The 20224-nt window shown below is 48.2% G+C and overlaps 2 protein-coding genes across 3 annotated transcripts in view; one reads left to right on the forward strand and one right to left on the reverse strand.

The window, feature by feature from the left end:
• SLC2A9 (solute carrier family 2 member 9) overlaps nt 1-20224 on the reverse strand; it is a 135009-nt gene that overhangs the window by 98819 nt on the left and 15966 nt on the right. Inside the window, exons 2-3 of one of the 2 annotated variants that reach the window (XM_080387805.1) lie at nt 16548-16633; nt 10796-10894 (exon numbers count right to left, since the gene is read on the reverse strand). In XM_080387805.1, the coding sequence (XP_080243931.1) occupies nt 10796-10894; nt 16548-16610 (162 nt within the window). In that variant the 5' untranslated portion in view covers nt 16611-16633. Of the gene's footprint in view, nt 1-10795; nt 10895-14547; nt 16481-16547; nt 16634-20224 lie in introns of those variants that run through there. The other variant, XM_080387804.1, reaches the window with a different exon arrangement.
• LOC308058321 (inositol 1,4,5-trisphosphate receptor-interacting protein-like 1) lies at nt 1469-5752 on the forward strand. The gene has a single exon (XM_080373920.1). It carries the CDS (start codon nt 2961-2963, stop codon nt 3930-3932), a length of 972 nt encoding a protein of 323 aa, XP_080230046.1. The 5' UTR covers nt 1469-2960; the 3' UTR covers nt 3933-5752.

The following is a 20224-nucleotide window of genomic DNA, read 5'->3' on the forward strand; positions in this document are numbered from 1 at the left end:
GGTCCAGCTGGAGATGCCACTGCAGCTGAGGCTCCTGTTATCACCTGTAACAGCATGGGACCACCCATCCTGTTGGAAAGAGCTGTCTGAGTGTGCCTATGGAATAAACTGGATGCTCTGTCTGGGTGTCCGTTTGCAGCTTGGCCTGTGTGTCTTTTGAAGAACTCTGCAGTTTCACTGCACATTTCATTGACTCTTTGGGCTCAGCTGTCCAGCCAGCTTTTAACCCAGCAAAGAGTTCACTTGTCCAAGCCACGAGCAGCCAGTTTCTCCAGGAGAATGCTGTGGGAGACGGTCTCAAAGGCTGTGCTAAAGTCCGGGTAGACAACATCCACAGTCCTTCCCCCATCCACTCAGTGGGTCACCTTGTCATAGAAGGAGATCAGGCCAGTCCAACGGGACCTGCCTATCACAAACCCATGCTGGCTGGGCCTCATCACCTGGCTGTCCTGTACGTGCCATGTGATGGGACTCAAGATGATCTGCTCCATAAGCTTCCCCGGGGTCAAGCTGACGGGCCCTGGACCTTCCTTCCAGCCCCCATGCTCATGGCTTGGACAAGTGAACCCTTTGCTGGGTTAAAAGCTGGCTGGTCAGTTGACCCCAAAGAGTGGTAGTAGATGGGGTTACCAGCTGGTGACCAGTCACAAGTGGTGTTCCCCAGGGCTCAGTACTGGGGCCAGTTCTCTTTAATATCTTCATCAATGATCTGGACGAGAGGGTCGAGTGCACCCTCACTAAGCTTGCAGACACCACCAAGTTGAGTGGGAGTGCTGATCTGCTTGAGGGCAGGAGGCTCTGCAGAGGCACCTGGACAGAATGGAGCGATGGCCCGAGGCCAAGTGTGTGCGCTTCAACAAGGCTCAGTGCCGGGGCCTGCGCTGGGGTCACACCAAGCCCACGCAGCGCTGCAGGCTGGGGGCAGAGCGGCTGCCAAGCTGCCCAGTAGAAAAGGGCCTGGGGCAGAAAACGGCCATCTGCATACGAGCCGGCAGCGTGCCCAGGTGGCCAGGAAGGCCAACGGCATCCTGGCTTGTATCCAAAACCGTGTGGCCAGCAGGACCAGGGCAGCCACCATCTCCCTGTACTTGGCACTGGTGAGGCTGCGCCTCGACTACGGTGTTCACCTGTGGGCCCCTCAGGACGAGGAAGACACAGAGGTGCTGGGGCGTGTCCAGGGGAGGGCAACGGAGCTGGTGACGGGTCCGGAGCACAATTCTTACGAGAAGCGGCTGAGGGGACTGGGGCTGTTTAGCCTGGAGAAAAGGAGGCTCAGCGGGGACCTTCTCACTCTCCACAACTACCGGAAAGGAGGCTGTAGCAAAGCTGGTGTCGGTCTCTTGTCTCAAGCAACAAGCAACAGGATGAGAGGAAATGGCCTCAGGTTGTGCCGGGGGAGGATGACGGTGGCTGTTGGGGAAAATTTTCTTCACTGGAAGGGTGCTCAAACATTGGAACAGGCTGCCCAGTGGAAGCGCTTGAGTCACCGTCCCTGGAGGTATTTACAAGACGAGTAGAGGTGGCACTTGGGGACACGGTTTAGTGTGGACTTGGCAGTGTTGGGTTTATGGCTGGACTTGTTGATCCCAAGGGTCTTTTCCAACCTAAATGATTCCATGATTCTAGGTTCCCTCCACTTGGGACCTCAGGTCCCCATCACCTCAACAAGAAGCTTGACACAGAAAGGGACTCTGGGGCACAATTCCCTCCCCCTTTTCACCTCCAGAAGGCTTTGGACGGGAGGCCCATCAGATGTACAGTCCTGCACATGCTGAACAGACAGAAACATGGCACCCATGTCGGTCTTGGTGGATATTCAGCAATGCTAAAGAAAGCTTCTGAGCTGTCTGGGTCTCGGGGCGTGCACTCGTGCAGTACAGGCCACGTTTCTGGGAAGCAAGATGCAGCACGCTGTACAGAGGGCTGTCCTGAACCATGGAAATCTCTCAGGGGAGCGGAGAGAGGCGGTCCCCAGCGTGGCCTCTCCAGCTCCTTCGCTTGCCCTTGCAGGGGGCAACTTGGTAACCAGAGACAGGAGCCGCAGGATCTTTCCCACCTGCACCAGGGACACAACTCGCATTTGGCTTAACCGTCAGTGTCTGCAGGGCTCAGTCCTGCCCCGCCAGAAGGAATCCCAGAGGAGCACAGGGAGGAGGAGTTTTGTCTCTGCCCAAGGGCTCCTAGCTCCTCTTTTCAAGACAGCTCGCAGTCAGACCACCTGGCCCAGAAAACTTTGCACCTCTCTACATAAGTCAGGGACATCCACCTGCAGTCCCCGTCTTCATTTCAGTTTTGGGGGTGTCTGCTCGCTTGGTCAAGAAGCCCCTGGGGACTTGCTCCCGCCAGGCTGCTTTGTTCTTGGTGCCATGCCCAGGACCCGTTGAGTCGGGCGGTGGGGACGAAGGCTGGAACTTGCTGGGTGGGTGATGTTGTCCCGGCGGCTGTGACATCACCGAGGACGTGTCACAATGGGAGCTGTCTTCAGGGACATCACCAGGCAGCCCCACTGCAGTTTGACTTGGGCGCTCGGTGAGTGCAGCATGCAGGGGGAAGGCTGGGCTGGGTGGGGGACGAGGCAGATGCCCAGGGCCTTTCTAAGCCAGAGCGAGAGGCGAGCCCCTCAGGGCAGGGCACGGTACCGCCCTCGGGGCTGGGGCAGAGCTGCTGGGGGCTCCCGCTGGTGGCAGGTGCCCAGAGCGGCTTTGGGGATGTGACGGGTGCCCGTGGCTCCATGGGACGCTGTCCTGTGGCAGGGATGGGGCCTCGGGAGACTCTATGGGGACAGCCCGCGGCTCCCGTCGGTACAGTGCTCACAAACCCTGCCCTGGCTCCCTCGCACCTCCATCACCCCCTCTCCTACCGGCCCCCAGCTCCAGGCGGCTCCTGCCCCGCTCCCCCAGCCCCGCGCTCCCTCCCACCCAGCCCTGCTCAGCCCCCTTTTCTCCCACCTCCTCTAGGCCATGGCTGCGGCAATCGCCCTCATCCTGGCTATACTGGCCATGCAGCCCACACAGAAGGGCCTTCACCGCAGAGATACGGCCGCGGACGAGCGCATGCGGCAGCGTAAGGCGTATCTGGATGAGCAGACGACTCGGGTGATGCAGGAGCTTGACCGGAGCCGGGGCATGTTCCTTCCCGCGTTGCAGCAGTGGCCGCTTTGGACTGTTGCGGGGGCCCTGGTGCTGCTCGCTAGCGTCTGCTGGCTGGTCAGGGAAATGAAGCTTGCCTCTGGCAGCCGCAGTGAGCAGGACAGAAAGGAGGATGACAGGGAGGAGGAAGACGTCCATGGTGCACACAGCAGTGTCAGCTCTATGGCTGTGCCCACCCCACCGCCAATGCAGGACCTGCCTGACACGTGCGAGGCCCTGAAGGAGCTGGTGGGTGACCTCCTTAAGGTCTGCCAGATACTGTGCAAGAGGAGTTTCATGCCAGAGCCGTACCCAGCCACTGGGGAGGAGGGTGCCCGTGAAACCTGGAGTGTGCACGGCAACAGCATCACCTACCGCCTGCCTGTGTTCCTGTGGCCACCCCCCGGGCACTCTTTCACCCTGGAGCCGGTCACCGCGGGGCAGCTGCCAGAAGAGCAGCCCAACATCCGTGTGGAGCTGGAGTGCGTGTGCTTGAGGCAGCAGCTGCTGGGAGACACACTGTGCTTTCTCCACCACCCCGAGGACCAGCTGCCGGAGGACCAGAGGTCGCGCCTCCTCCACACCCTCTGCACACGCTCCTGCCTAGATGTGGAGAAAATCGTCTGCTGGACCCAAACACTAGTAAAAACAGCCTGGCTGCTTTTGCCTGAGTCGCACCACTGCCAGCTAACGCTGCTGCCCTCCTCCAAGTCCTGCAGGTTCCAGCTGACAACCGCCTCCAAGATGGACATCTGCACTGAGATGATTTTTGCGGTGTGGCAGGACAGCCACGCTGAGCCTTGAGTAGGCGGAGGGAGGCCAGCTTCACCAGCAGCACGCCACGGCCAGCGAGCCACGCTGCTGTCGAGATGCTGCTTTGCAGGCACACGGCCAGGCACACCCAGCAGGACAGTTCCCACCTCAGAGGTCTGCAGCTCTGCACCCGTCTCCTGGTGGTCACAGGCTTTTCCACCCGTGCCTGCGACCCTGAGGATCTCCTCTCGCCTCTCAACGGTGGGGCCCGAGGGACAGCTGCGGACACTGGCACAGAGAATCTGCTCACCCCAGAGACTGCCCGGGGAGTGCGTGCCGCAGATCTGAGCAAGCTGGGCACGGACATGACACCGCCCGAGGGGAGCTCAGCATCACCGGCGTGTGGGGAATGTCCGCCGGTCCAGCTGGAGATGCCACTGCAGCTGAGGCTCCTGTTATCACCTGTAACAGCATGGGACCACCCATCCTGTTGGAAAGAGCTGTCTGAGTGTGCCTATGGAATAAACTGGATGCTCTGTCTGGGTGTCCGTTTGCAGCTTGGCCTGTGTGTCTTTTGAAGAACTCTGCAGTTTCACTGCACATTTCATTGACTCTTTGGGCTCAGCTGTCCAGCCAGCTTTTAACCCAGCAAAGAGTTCACTTGTCCAAGCCACGAGCAGCCAGTTTCTCCAGGAGAATGCTGTGGGAGACGGTCTCAAAGGCTGTGCTAAAGTCCGGGTAGACAACATCCACAGTCCTTCCCCCATCCACTCAGTGGGTCACCTTGTCATAGAAGGAGATCAGGCCAGTCCAACGGGACCTGCCTATCACAAACCCATGCTGGCTGGGCCTCATCACCTGGCTGTCCTGTACGTGCCATGTGATGGGACTCAAGATGATCTGCTCCATAAGCTTCCCCGGGGTCAAGCTGACGGGCCCTGGACCTTCCTTCCAGCCCCCATGCTCATGGCTTGGACAAGTGAACCCTTTGCTGGGTTAAAAGCTGGCTGGTCAGTTGACCCCAAAGAGTGGTAGTAGATGGGGTTACCAGCTGGTGACCAGTCACAAGTGGTGTTCCCCAGGGCTCAGTACTGGGGCCAGTTCTCTTTAATATCTTCATCAATGATCTGGACGAGAGGGTCGAGTGCACCCTCACTAAGCTTGCAGACACCACCAAGTTGAGTGGGAGTGCTGATCTGCTTGAGGGCAGGAGGCTCTGCAGAGGCACCTGGACAGAATGGAGCGATGGCCCGAGGCCAAGTGTGTGCGCTTCAACAAGGCTCAGTGCCGGGGCCTGCGCTGGGGTCACACCAAGCCCACGCAGCGCTGCAGGCTGGGGGCAGAGCGGCTGCCAAGCTGCCCAGCAGAAAAGGGCCTGGGGCAGAAAACGGCCATCTGCATACGAGCCGGCAGCGTGCCCAGGTGGCCAGGAAGGCCAACGGCATCCTGGCTTGTATCCAAAACCGTGTGGCCAGCAGGACCAGGGCAGCGACCATCTCCCTGTACTTGGCACTGGTGAGGCTGCGCCTCGACTACGGTGTTCACCTGTGGGCCCCTCAGGACGAGGAAGACACAGAGGTGCTGGAGCGTGTCCAGGGGAGGGCAACGGAGCTGGTGATGGGTCCGGAGCACAATTCTTACGAGAAGCGGCTGAGGGGACTGGGGTTGTTTAGCCTGGAGAAAAGGAGGCTCAGCGGGGACCTTCTCACTCTCCACAACTACCGGAAAGGAGGCTGTAGCAAAGCTGGTGTCGGTCTCTTGTCTCAAGCAAGAAGCAACAGGATGAGAGGAAATGGCCTCAGGTTGCACAGGGGGAGGTTTAGATTGGAAATTAGGAAAATTTTCTTCACTGAAAGGGTTGTCAAGCATTGGAACATGCTGCCCAGGAATGTGGTGGAGTCACCATCCCTGGAGGTATTTAAAAACATGTAGATGTGGTGCTTAAGGACATGGTTTAATTGTGAAGTTGGCAGTGTTGGGTTAACGGCTGGGCTCAAAGATCCTAAGGGCTTTTCTAACTTAAATGACTATGATTCTATAAATAAGAGTCCAGCATTGGATGCCTCCCCCACCCCCCAACTTTCCAATTCAAAACACTAATTCAGGTTTCTTGTTCTGTTCTTGTATTTTCTGAACATTCTTTTTCAGCTTCATCTCTTATGCCTTACATCCCCATGCCCTCTGTCTGGACAGTTTTTATGCCTGCTGTAAATACCCAAACTCCAGGAGAATCTCACTTTTTTATATAAAAAGAGTTCATATCATTTTTCGGCTTTCCTCACATGAGCAGAACTGCACCGTTTTGAAGGATGCCTTCTAACAACTTCCCTCCCATGATATTTAACTACACCAAAGTTTCTTCATCTTTCTAAAAGGTAAAGATGTCATAGCTCTGGTATGACTTTTCTACATAGTCTCTGTATTGCCTGCAGAGGCATCACCTATTTACTTTCTTTTAAGTCACACTTCCTCATTTTTATGCAAAGCTTTGATGCCACTGTGGTGGTCTGATGCTCTGGCAAGGATAGAGTTCCAGGAGGTCACTACTGCAGAACTGCACAGCATGCTTTTCTAATGCTCTCACCTGTTCTGTCACCACTCCCTGACAAGCTCTGCAGGATCATAAAGTTTAATCTTGGCACTTTTCCCCAGTTTCTTCTCAGATTTCCTCCAGTATGTCATAGGTGTTAAATTATCCTGGGGCAGGACTCAACAGTATAAGCTTAACACCACATTTTCCCTGTTCAAACTAGGAATTTCAGACTTTAGGTATTCCAGCCTTGGACACATGGAGTATTCAATTTGAGGACTTAGTTTGAAACACCACCTCTCCATCTGCAAAGTACCTAAGAAAGGTAGAGGTAGAATGTACCACTTACTGTCTTCCTTCTATCAAGTTTCTATTAGGTCTATTATGCCCTCTATTGAAAGGAGGACAGGGATATTTCTCCCATCCTATCTTACATGTTTCTATACAAACATATATCTATACAGACAGAAAAAAACGTAAAAAAGAAGGAAAAAAAGTCAAGCTGGTGCTTAATCCATTTAGAAGAATCTCACAGTAAAACTCAAAATTAATCTGCCATTAAATCAAGTACATACAATAAATACATCTTATTCTTTAACATCAACACTCAGACTATATTTAGATTTGGATATCTTCTTATTTGTTTGAAGTTCATTTCTGATACTAATAAATACTAAAAGAACACATTTTTAGAACACTATTAGCATTTCTTGCTAATGATAATGGCTAAAAATAGTATGCAAATTATTCTCCCCTTGTGTTACGACTAATTGTCTCAGCATAGCTTTGTTATTTTACAAGGAGACATAAAATAACTGCAAATATTCAAGAAAAGAAAGTACAAACTACTACAGTCAACAGTAGCAGATAAATGTGCTGGCATGTACCTCACCGGTGTCTGGATTCCCATTGCCAAGAAATGGGAAGCTAGTAACACATACGAGTTTTGAGAAATTGCACATGAAACATACCAAATCCACTGGATCTGAATCCACTAATTCTGTGGAAAGGCTCCTTTGGTATTTTAATCAGTTGTCTGAACAACACTAATGGCATAAAGCTGTATACAAAAATTATAGCCCCTAACCAAAGCCTACAAGGAATGGTAGCTGACTGATATCAGTATCTCATTTTGGGCTGCCTCAGCTCATCAAAGCACTAGTGCTGGGGTGGGAAATATAGATATAAAAATATCTATGCCTTATAAGTATAAGGGATATATTTTAAATACAGGAGAACATTTTCCTTGTCTTACCCATAGTTATGAAGGTTACTCACACACAGAAACAGCTACTGAACTGGCTGATGCAGCACTCTATACATTTTTGCAACAGTCTTACCTTCCCTGTATCAGCTCTAAAATGAATGCCAAGCTGCAGCCACCTGTGGGAAGGGGGCAAGCACCGCCCGGCAGTCAATAGCAGGGACTTTGCTTCCCATACAGAGCACAAGGCACATCGTTGTTCTACAGACCTTGCCCGCAGTCAGTCCATGAAATGAATTGTAGAAATTCAGCTCAGAAAAAGACAGCTTCAATTGCATTTGTCTACTGCCAAATGCTCCCATATGTTTTTAACAAATTCTTGTAACTCTTTGAACAAGCTAATGGAGGCTTCTAATGCTGGTTTCTCATGTTGTCAGGTGCTATGGGCAGGGGGAAGCATACCTGCAGTGGGTCACTGCTCTTTCCCACAGAATAGCAGGGGGCTGAGTGCAAAGCAATTCTGCTCTGAGCAGAGCTGGTGCAGTTTATTCCCTTCTTGCAACAAAAAGGAAGTTGGACTGACTCTATGTTTTGAGGTCACCTGCAGTGAAGTTCACTGGTGAGAACTGCAGGGGTACTCCCCTGTAATTTGATGAGCTGGCACAAGTTGCCACACCAAAAGGAAATGTACACATGAATTTACAAACAGTTCTTCCAATGCTTCAGTCATAAATTAACTTCCCCCCGCCCCAGCTCAGTCATTGTGCTGATATGTTCAGTTCCAGGATCCTGGAAACATCCCATATTTTAGTCATTATCAACCGTTTATTCAATACCTCTCAAAGCATCATACAGTCCTTCTCTAAGGCTGGAGAAATTCAGACATCAAAAGGAACTGTAGTGAAGTAAACGGGGGCAGCAGATATCCAACATCCTACAGAGAGATGCTCATACAATGCAAGCTGTAAGCTGCATGTCACCAGAAGAAGTTATTTGTCCTACCAAGTTTATAAATGAAACTTAGCTCACAACTTCTAGGAATTACTGCATTCCCGATATAACCTCTTACAGGACTGCTGTTTACAGGTGCTCCCCTTTGGTCTACCTCAAGTCACCTCACATCGCTATTCCCAAAGGGTTGCCTTGCAGCAGACTGATTTGGTGACATACAGGGGGAAAACAGATGGGGCAGAGGTTCCTTTTCTTGTGCTGCAAGAAGCACAGCTTTGGTATAGCTCGCTCCTCCCCACCACGGCTACCAGCAGAGCCCAGACTCTTCCCTTCAGCCTAGTCACCACAGCTCTGGGGACAGGGACAGGAAGGTAGTCTGTCCTAGGCAAATGGATGATACCCTGGGACTAGAGGGGGGACCAGATGCCACACTGGTATTTTGCTCTTGAACTACACAGCTATGCATTCCCTGTCAGTAGGACTATTCTTAGCCCTAGCTAATGTGTGACAACATGAATAAGACAGACATAAAATGCTCAAACACTGAAACACCACAATGCAAAAAGGAGGACTTCATGCAAACCTGTCAACGGTATGATTGAAGCCATTACCACAGTGCCCGGTTTCAGTCCAAAATCAACAGTAAAGATTTCAAGCAAAAATGGACAATCCTGGAAGCGTTACTAACCACAACGCCTGGAATTTAGCATTTCTCATGGTATGGTTGCACCTCCATCCTCCCCACCCATACTCTGGTCATCACTATAATCTATCAAATGGCTCAAACCTAACCATTTGAGTGTTGCCAAAGAGCGCATCCTGTCATCCTTTCTTTCCTTTACTCCCGCAGAAAGTGACAGGATAGCCCTGACTACCAGGACAGTCCATTTTTTAAATGGCACTTAACACTTTAGAAATCAGATCATTCCCACCCCTCTGTTGACAGTACCGAGGCTGTGCAGGAAGAATGTCTACCATCAGAACAATCAATACCATTGCTCACAGAAATTCAGATTCCTGTTGATTTCTTCTAACCTATGTTTATCTTCTGACGAATGCGAGGTGAAGTGATGCCCAGACATGTCATGCTAGAATAAATACCCAGTTTGTCCAACCCTGTGTTATTTGTACAAAAAGGACCAGGAACTTCCAAGAAAATTCCCAGAAGTTAAGAAGAGGGCAATTAGAACTTCCAACAGAGTAAGCCTCTTTCTAGTTCTTCAGGTCATCAGTTTACCAAATAAAATACACGTATGAAACGTAATTAAAAAAAAAAATCTTCTTTCATTATTTGCATAAATATTGTATCCATCTTTAATTTAACCAACCTGCATAGGTGGAAACCTAACCACACGGTTTCATAAGAGATTTCCATAAAAGAAGGAGCTTAGCTTTGGAAAGGAACTGTTTCACAATAGCATTTCCACAGTTAGTTCCCAAAATTTACTAGCTACCTTTTCAAAATAGTGTTGCTTGCAACCCCACTGAATTGCTTACCTATGCTATGGTATATGCTTACCTATGCTATTACCCATTGCTATGCTTGACTGAATTGAGGATCTCTAGACAGCCAGTGTAAAACCCAAATGCTCAGAGTTCCGTTTCCGATAACTGATATTTTAATGAAATTCCCCCAAATACTGCACACTGATTTCACAGTGCTCTATTCATCAAATCTATTCCATATGTTGCAGCCAACAGATGGTCAACACAGCAGTTTTGAACTCAGAACTAAACAAGGCATCACCACGAAACACAGAAGAAGAGGCCCATTATTTAAGATGATGCCAGAGGCATTATTTATAATGTCAGTACTGTGGGAATGAAATGTTGTGCAAACTTCCAGAACTGAATGAAGTGAACAGAAGTTGCTGAACATGTGCATAGAGCCACCAAGTACTCACTAGTCATAAAGACAGACTATTAAAAATACCTTATGCAAAAGTGTGCAAGAAGATTTAGTATTAGTCTGGGCTTAGGGAGAATGAGAAGCAAACCACGTGCACTCTCTCACCTCAGCAGCAACATTTAGTTTCATGACAGCTACTGCAATTGTGCAAAACCCTCATGGACAGCAGAAAGAGGTTTTCAGGCAAAGGAAAATTAACATATGAGATTTAACCTCTTTTACTACATCAAGATCAGAAAAGCAGCAAGTTGAGGAGTGCACACTAGCTGGACAAGGCTGCCCTCTACTGATACTAAATTGCAGTTTTGTCAGCCACTTACCGTTGCAGGAGCGTTCACCACTGAGAGATTGTAACCATAAAGAAAAGATGATCCGAAAGCACCAGTTAAAGAGGCAACAACAAGACTCCCAGACCAATTCTGAAAAACAAAGAAAGATGCAGCTGTTGTTAGTATACTTTAAATTAACGTGCCTCGGGTTTTAAACACTCTTTACACTATCTCGTATAGCTTCTGCAGGCATATATCCTTGCGGCAAAATAATGCCCTGAAACACCTCCCCTTGCTGCGATGAGGAACAGTAAATTTGAGTGACAGCATCTCAGTTAACGTTTACCAAGGCATAAGTGAACATCTGAACTTCTTTCAACCTCACAGATTTTTGTGTAAGCAACCCAAAAAGTAAAATGCTGAAGCAGCACATTCTCAGGAAAGGTAACTTGGCAACATAGCACTAGTGCAACAAAGCAAGTAGTTGTATATATTTGATGCAACAGGTCTGTGGGTAGACCTGACTTCTGTGAAAACCTGTCAGATCGTGTGCCCCCCAGTCCCGTGAGTATAAAGATTAGTGAAATTGTGACCAAAAAAGCAAAATTATGCCTACAAACTAGGTTTTGTAACCCAAATGCAACTCTCCAGCAGCAATTTGCTGACACACACACACACTCTCTGGTGGAGATGCCATTTGCCCTTTTCCCCAGTGACACACCTGTACTTCTCCCTCCTCAGGTCTCTCCCCTCCATCCCCCTCATCCTGTTTTTAGCCCACCTATGCTAACAACTTCTTTCACATTAGCTGTTGAATAAAACGTAGGACTGCTTTTATTTGACAGATTTTGCATTTTCAGGGTCCTTTCCACCTTCCTCAGTATGACTTTCTGCCACTCAGTTCTCCTACTGGATTACAGAGGGCATCAGAAGTGACCGTTGCTATCCCCAAGAGATGTTAAAGTCAGTGTTTTGGTGGCTGGTCAGTTGTGAATGAAGTTTTGCAGATCATGGAAAACACCTCACTTTTCTTGACTTCTGAATGATAAAGTAGACGGCTTTTTAACATGTTTTGAATAAAAAAAAACCTGCTAAGAATCTAGAATTTCAGACACAGCTCACTGTCATTTTATGCACAGCCTCATCACTCACTGAAGCATCAATCCTTTCTAAAGGAGAAAGGCCTGCTTGAGCAGGCTTAATAAACTCAGCTTCAGTTGTATCACTTACAGCAGGCACAATGGGTTAATGAGTCAATAAATTCTGTCAGCTGCACAAAGCTGTATGTTCACTTTGGAAAACGAAGACGTGAAGCACGAACTAGGTTTGTGTAGCCAGCACATGGCATACAAGCAGTGATGATGGACTGAACAAGCTCCACCAGTATCACCAGCAGAGAAGGGCAAGTGAATGCACTGTGGTTGTTAGCATGTGCCAGAGCTGATGTTCCACACGATCATTGTAGGCTCACTATGACCCATGAAGAAGGATGAGATTCTCAGGTGCCAGGGCAGAGACCACAGTGTACAACCCAGCAAAAGTGGGGTGCTCCACAGCTGCCCTGTGGGATAGCTGAGTGTTTTTAATTTCTTCCACATGATGCGGGACCTTTTAAAGACATTATACAGTTCATTAACCAGCCTGTTTTCAGTCAGGTCAGGAGGAAGTGTACGAGGGGGGAAAAAAAGCCTCATTAAGAAATATATCCTGTGGAGTTCGTTACATAAGCCAAATACAATTTCTTACTATTAGCCAGCTTCTTAAAATGAACCTGCCACACACACACACACACACAGCTTTGCACCATTACTTTGGTAGCAAAAAGTAGAAATGTTGACATAGGACTTTATTTAGCTTCTGGTGATAACACCTCATATTAGGTGTCCATTATTTCTCTATTATGTGCAAGTGTTCCTACACTTAGCAGAAGCTGCTACTACTTTGAACTAATAACACTGAGAATATTCCTGGACGTCTACCAGGCTGCTCCCAAAGGGTTCACAAATGGTAAGTGCAAGTTCACAAGTGCTGTGTGGTAATGTTGACGCAATATTGCTAAAGCGCTCTAACAGCGTTAGACCCATCAGAAAAATCCTGCAAACAGAACAGTTCAGATCATACAGTGTAGTGGTTATTAAAAACTCCAGTGAATGCTTAAACCTCTCAGCGCTGGCAAATTATATGCACATGTGGCTAAGTGGAAGCTAAGGCAGGACAAATCACAAAGTGCTGCCAAATTAGAAAACTCCACACCTACTTTATTTTAAAGTATCGCAAATAACCTACTTCAATACCAAGAATTTTTCAAGTATACAGCCCTCTGCAGAAAACCTCAGACTTAAATCGATTCACAGTTCACAGTTCTTGGAACACGAACTTCAATTTCTCCATGACCTGTCTCCTCATTCTCCTTATACACTATTTTAAATATTTGCTCAGGCTTCAGCAACACCAGATAAAAGATGAAAGCATAATGAAGACAGAATGAAAAAAAAAATCTGTTGCTCAGACAAATATTAACCCTGTGACAACGTTAATGAAAAAAAAAGGAAAAAAAACACCCCCAAAAATCCAATGTGTTTTACAGTGACCAGGAAACAAGGTGGCAACCACGCCTCCTTTATAGGTGTTCCTTGACTTCACTGCCATCCGTGTGCTCATGCGTAGCAGCCACCAGTGCAAGGGCAGGTAGGTGTGACCGCCACCACAGCAATAAGTGTTCAGGCAGGAAAGTTGCATGTCAGTTCAAAGCAAAGACCTCCAGATACCTGGGAAGTGCTCACCTGTGAAAGTCCACAGTTTTGTTCTTACCACAGATCCCAGGGCACCATGCTCTGCAAGATGCTTTTGCCAACTCCCATCCCAGCTCAGCATACACTGTATCATCACTGTCAACTACGATAAGTCTTAAATTGTCTTTTTTTTTTTTTAAAATGCATGACAGTTAGCATTTCAGTTTTCAAAACACAGTTTAGAACACTACTTTGGTTAGTTATAAACCCCTTCTCAGCCATAAGGAGTAAACAAACATTGCACGCTCCTACGTGGAAGTTTTAATATTCTTAAACAGATATTTCTAAGACTCTCTACTGATATTGGGAAGCTGGATTTTGGCGCACCTTACTCGCCACCCTTGAGGAGATGCAGCTGTAGGAGAACACCAGATACCCCAGCACCGTTAAGCCCGGAGAAGGGCCGTGCCGGCAGGTGCGCGCGCGGACACGGGGCCCCGCCGGCTGCCCTGCCCTCGGCGCGGCGGAGGCGGGCGGGGAACCTCCACCCCGCTCGCCCCGCGCTTGCCCTTGCCCCGGGGACCGGCCAGTCCCGGTGGTCTCGGGAGGCAGCGGGGGGGCGGCCGGCGCCCCCGCCCTGCTCCGCTCCGCCCGCGGGGGCGGTTGCTCTCCCCGCGCAGCGGCGGCTGGCGCTGCCCTCCGCCCGTCCTCTGGGTCCCGGCGCGGCGGCCGCGGTATTTTTAGCTCTGCCCCCGCGCCTGCCCGCCGCCGGCCTCTCTGCACCGGCACCAACAACTTCCCGAGCGGGGAAGGGCTCGGCGCCGCCGCGGGCAGCCGCTCCGGCTCTCCCCGCCGCCGTTCGCCAGCCTCGCCGTTCCTCCCTCCCCGCCGCGCCGGGAAAGGACTGAACTCACCCCCTACCCCGGTTCCCCGTCCCCCAGGCGCGGGCAGCGCAGGCCGAGCTCCCCGCCCTGCTGCCCGCTCCGCCGATAACACGCTGCTGAAACGGCGACGGTCACCTCCAAAACAAAACGGCCCGGGGGAGACGCCGCGCTGCCCCGCGCTACTTACGCTTCTGCCAGCGCGGCGGCGGCCGCCCCCCTTTCCCCGCGCCACCAGCGTGGCCGCCTCCGGCCCCGCCGCACGGTCCATGCCGCTACCGCACGTGCGCAGCGGCCGCGCATCTCCAGCGGGCAGCGCACGGGGCGCAGCGGGGGCGCGGCCGCGGGAGGCGGTGGCCGAGCGGGGGGCGGGGGAGGCGAGGGGGCGCCTGGCGCTCGGGGGTGCCCGGGCCGGCTTTGCAGCGCCGGCCGCGGGGGGAGGCGGCTGCCAGGGGGGCAGGGAGTCCCGTGCCCGGCGCACGCCGCCCCGGGGTGCGGGCGGGACGCAGGGGACGGAGGAGCGCGAGCTCACCTATCTGCCTGCTTGTACATAACTTCAGCAAATGTGCGTACCCGGCGCCGTGCGGGTTGTTTCCTGGCAGGACCCTTCCCTCAGCAGGGATTTACCCACCAGTGCGGGGAAATGTCACGACTGAGTGTCCCTCACGGCCTTCCACTGAGTGGCGTGGGGGCTGGGGTCCACGCCTTGGAGCGGGTGGCTGCCGCGGCTGCGGTCTGGAAACCTGGGCTGCCTTTCTGTAAGCGAGACGCTAGAGTAAGGAGGGGAAGAGTTTTCCCGTGTTGCCGAGGCTGGCAAGTGAAGATACCACAAGCCTTGTAGCCAATTAAGACGTTAACCGCACGGCGCATGGAGGTATGCCATACTACAGCTGTGTAACAGATGGTGATGAGACACGCTACCTGCGGAAGGTAAAAGCCGCTGCTATTATTTTTGAAGGTACCTATTTGCAAGCATGGGCATCTTGGCCTCCCCAGAGTTATACTACACCTTCAGGTTGGCAGTGGATGAGTATTAAGTGCATAAGGAACTATTCCCAGCTGGCTGCGGTTAATATTGGTGTAAATCTGTGCTGTTGCCACTTGACAGGCTACGGACCTCACAGCTAGCTTAGAGCTCTCAAAGCCACAATAAGTAATGCCGTAAAGCACTGCAGGTTTGAAAGCAGTTTATGATGCAGCAACTTCAATATGTCGTTGACTCAGATCAAGCTGAGCAGTATTTGAGTAGAAAGCCAGATGCTACTCATTAACATGTAAAATTATTGTACTTTTTGAGAAATGTCATCTTAGATAGGTGATCCAGACATAATTTGTAACGTCTTTGAATGATCATAAGCTGTGAAAGGGTCAAGTCAGGAGAATCAAGCCTCTAAAATGCATGGAGTGTATTTGAGATGAATCACACACCTGTATTTTATTTAGTTTCATTTTAAATTGTGCAGTGCAAGTAGTTCTGTTAGTACTCAAATACAAATAATATGTCTGCATGTGATTAATGCATACATAGTTTTGCACCTTAACACACTCCCATATTTTGACCTTTTACAACTGCTGTTAGGAAGTTACAGAAACTAAACACACGCTACTCTCTATACCCCTCAAATTTTCATCCCAGAAACCTCCATTTGCTCAAATCTCCATATTCCTATGGAAAGAAGCATAATTTTGCTCTTCTTGTGCACGTCAGAGCAGAAGGGCAAAAAGGGGAAGAATACACAGCTTTGTGGGTTCTTGTATAAGAAAGGTATCAGAGACAAAATCAAAGCTTTTCTCCACAGAATAGATCCTCCAAAAATTTCCTTTTGAAGGCACAGAAACTCTCCTTCAAAATGTTACCTCTGCTCTCAAATGACAGAGTCCCTCCCATAAAAGGGAGGCTTTAGTTAAATCCTAAAGTCAGGTAATCCCAGTATGATTTGCCTAAACCCTTTTTTGGCTAGTTTAAAAGTAGACATACATGTTAAAGAGAAACGCAGGAGAAAATGAGAGTCCTGTGGTACCAGGTGCAGTGCAGGTACCAAAGGCAGAAAGGAAACAGCACATTCCTGCGTTCAAGACACTGAGCCTGCACCTGCAAGTATTCAGATAGGTTCCAAAAAGTTATTTTCTGCCTCCAGTCCCCAAATAGCAAACAAATGTGTTGACAGAAGATTTGGGGAATTCACTCACCACTTTTTTCTTCACCACCTTATTTTCTTTCATCTCACCATTGCTTTGCTGTTTGCTCTCCATTCTGTTACCTCGTTAGGTGATAGCTGAGGAAGAAAAGAGGGAAAGTTGTGGTACTGTTCAGCTGATGCAGATTTTCTTTTTTTAATAAAATCATAAATCTGACCCAGGAAGGACTTGACAAAGCCTATAAGAAGTCTAGCTACTCCCTTCAAAAGTCAGATCCTCATTCAGGAAGGCATTAGCAGCACCAAATTAGCAGCAATCGAAACGTACATGCTAACTGTGTTTAAGTAGTCTACTCAGAGGGCAGCATGCTTTTCGAGCAGGCATAGTAGTTCCTAGCCCAACTAAAGCATGAAGGGGAAAAAGCTGCAGTATCAGGCCCTTCAGTGAATGTGCTGTCTCTATTAGAATAGGAGCATCAGACCCCATTGCAACTACAAAAGGAATTTAGATAGTCAGGTGGAACTACTTAACTATCGCTGGGTTGCAGCCAGGACATTTGGATTAATTGGTGGTGTGATTCTAATGATTATTAGACCTTATAGTAGCTGGGGCATTGCCTGAATGCATTTGCAAAGGAGAGGTCTATTTATTTACTGCTCTGTATAGAAATTTCTTGCCTGAACATCCCCTTATGTGCTTTAATAATGTTAAAGGACATTTTAATCATCTTTTATTAAGAAACTAAACTGATTTCTGGAGTTCCAAAGAGGATGGATTATCTGTTATTTACACTGTGCTTCTTTGTATAGTCTTGGGCAGTCCATCAGTCTGTTCAGTTCATTTGGAATATGGTTACCGAGTTCTTCTATCTCAACATCTTGAGATGACAGCACATTTCAAGATCTTTGCTTACTTGGTCATTATGGTATCAGTAGATCCAATCTTGAATGCAAGTTGTCTTGTAGACAAGAGTCTACAAGATAGCGAGCTATATAATACATGGGGAGTAACAGTCAATTTAGTGAAACAGCACATTGGAGTGGAAATTGTGTTGAGGCCATCACACAAACAAGACATTTTCTAAGAAGAAATCCTGTCTGATACAAGTACTGCCATTGGCAGTACTGGGGCCATTATATCAAATGGTTCCAAGACATCAGGCTGAGCTTTTAAGTTAGAGAAGCTAGAGACATGACAGCATACTGTAAGTGCCGAAGCCAGAAAAATTACCTTCATCCCTCTTTACCTCCCAGTGCACTCAATACTAAAAACCTGCAAACAACTCCTTTTACTCTGCTGCAAAGGGCCTTTGTCAATCCCTGCTAAATTACTCTTCTAAAAGAGCTTTCAAGGCAAATGTATTTCACTTTCTAGGAGAGATGCTCAGTCTCATCAAACAGTTCACCTGTCTCATATCACATTTAACAAGCATAGCAAAAAATAACATCAGACTGGCTCAGTGCAGCTCCCACATGCTATACTGTATTTCATATATAGATAATGTAGATAATTAAATTAACGAAGGTTCCGATAGAGCACAAACAAAGTGTGATCAAACTGGAATTTAAGAGCTTACAAGACAAATAATGTATGGGGCATAGCACTTGAACAGACAGCACAGGCTCAGTCAGGAACAGTCTGCCAAGCATCTAAAGAGACATAACACAGCCTCACAGCTAAGCCACTAGGCAAGGATAACTTGTATCTACCTTCCCTCATGGCATTGTTTTTTATATGTCTAATTCTTTGTCTTGTTCTTTGAGCCATCTTTAAAATGCTCTTAAGATATGTCTCCTGTGTCTGGAAGGTTTAATTACTAGCAGTGCACCATCTGCAGAATTGTTCAGACTGAACTGTCCCTCCTGTTCCACTTGTTTTTGAACATATCCACTTGACTGTAGAAGAAGGCATGTTATGATATCCAGGACAGACATCCAATGTGATGCAAAAAAAAAAAAAAAAAAAAAAAAAAGAAATCCAGGCTGAGGAGGGAGTAGAAATCACTGAAATCCTGCATGGATATTTGTCAGTGTTACTTTTGTAGTCTTACTGACTTGTGTGCAGGGAAGAGAGACATGACTACAGCAAGCAGGAACCCAGTCTTCAAATTGCAGTGTTTAACAAAATCTGAAGAAGTGAAGTTCCACTTAGGGGAATGAAAGTCTGAAATGTGCACTACTGCCGCTAGCCATTCATTGAAAGGTTTTAAAAGATGGGGTGGAAAAGTGTATTCCTTCCCCCCAAAGTTCATATTGCTAGTACCAGGTAAGTTATTTAAATTGTGGATCCAAAAATATTCATTCATGATTCATTCTTTATTACGGAAGATTAGATCTTTCTGCTTCCTAGCTTCCACAGTTAGTCAGGAATGGCTGATTTACGCCAGGCCAGGGGGCACCATCTATTTCAGCATTATGATCAGAGCTACAGTTTGCTTACCTACTTATCTAGCAGTTTATTCAGCAATGAATGGGTTGACTTCATTAGTAGGACATGCAATCCAACTGAGTCCTACAAATTGTTAGCCTTGGCAAGGATGGCTCAGCAGTTTGCGGAGCAGGAGCATTATGGCTGGCACAGCAAACTGACTTGAGGGAGGTGTGGATAAACCTACTGTAATCTAGGTAATCTAGGTTTGGTTCTGAACTTCTACAGAACATTCAGCATTCATTAACTGACTGCAAGTCAGGAAAAACAAAAGACATTGGAAAGCTGTTGTGTTCACAAGAAGCAAATATGCAAAGGGAGTTGTTTCAGATGAACTCAAATTTTAAATGGCCATATTTGTTATGTTAGATGACAAAATCACGAAGGAGTTGACCACCTCAGAAAAGCTAAGTTATAAGCCACAGTTACTAAAAAAAACCAAACCAAAACAAAAAAAAAACAACCCCAAAAACCAAAATAAGAATTGTATAAGACCTGGAATAGATCAATTATTGTTGTTGTCCAGTCTGACCATAAAGCACTGTTTGGGCCAGTAGCCAGTGAAGGCCCATTTGCCATCTTGTTCAGATGTGCCTGGACTTACACCAAGTCACTGGTCACTCCACCTAAGGCACAACACAAGCAGGCTTCAGGCAGTTTATCAGCAATATAAAAGGTTATGCTGACAAAAATTCCTCATGATGGGCATATGCAGCTTCCATGTCTGTCTCCCGAATGCAAAATATATTACCTCTGTAGAAAGATTATGTCTGTGTCAACATTGTGCTACAATGGACAGGAAAATGTGTGAAGAGAAGCCTCCAGTGACAAAATTCACTTGTAATTATAAACCAGCACAGCCTCTCAGGAATGGAAAAGGACTGCTTTGCACTCCTCAGAGTAAACCTCTTTCAGGTGTAGCACAGAATAGTTTGGTATCTTTTAAATGGGAGAAAGAGAAAAGAGAGACAACACTGCAGTATGGTGAATCACAAAGCTTTGGAAAACATGGTGGTATAAAAATAACTGAGACAGACTCAGCAAGTCCTATTCGGCCATGGTAAACTGATATCTAATTGTACTGGAAATCGGTAGGTGCTTCAGAAGACCTTTATTGGTTGGGGGTTTGTTTGTTTGTTTGTTTTGTGGGGTTTTTTTTGTTTGTTTTTGTTTTTTTTTTTTGGTGTGTGTGTTTTTTTTTTTTTTTCCTGATTCAGTACTAGAATTGTAATAAAAGAGGACAGAGGAGAAAAGTTCTGAATCTTACTTCTGTCATGTAGCTTGTGTGCTGCTACCTTTTT

This window comes from Falco punctatus (genome assembly GCF_963210335.1).
Source record: "Falco punctatus genome assembly, chromosome: 1".
Taxonomy (NCBI): domain Eukaryota; kingdom Metazoa; phylum Chordata; class Aves; order Falconiformes; family Falconidae; genus Falco; species Falco punctatus.

What these genes read in the sequence shown, in the direction of transcription:
- LOC308058321 (XM_080373920.1), top strand. Translation starts at nt 2,961, where the DNA reads ATGGCTGCGGCAATCGCCCTCATCCTGGCTATACTGGCCATGCAGCCC.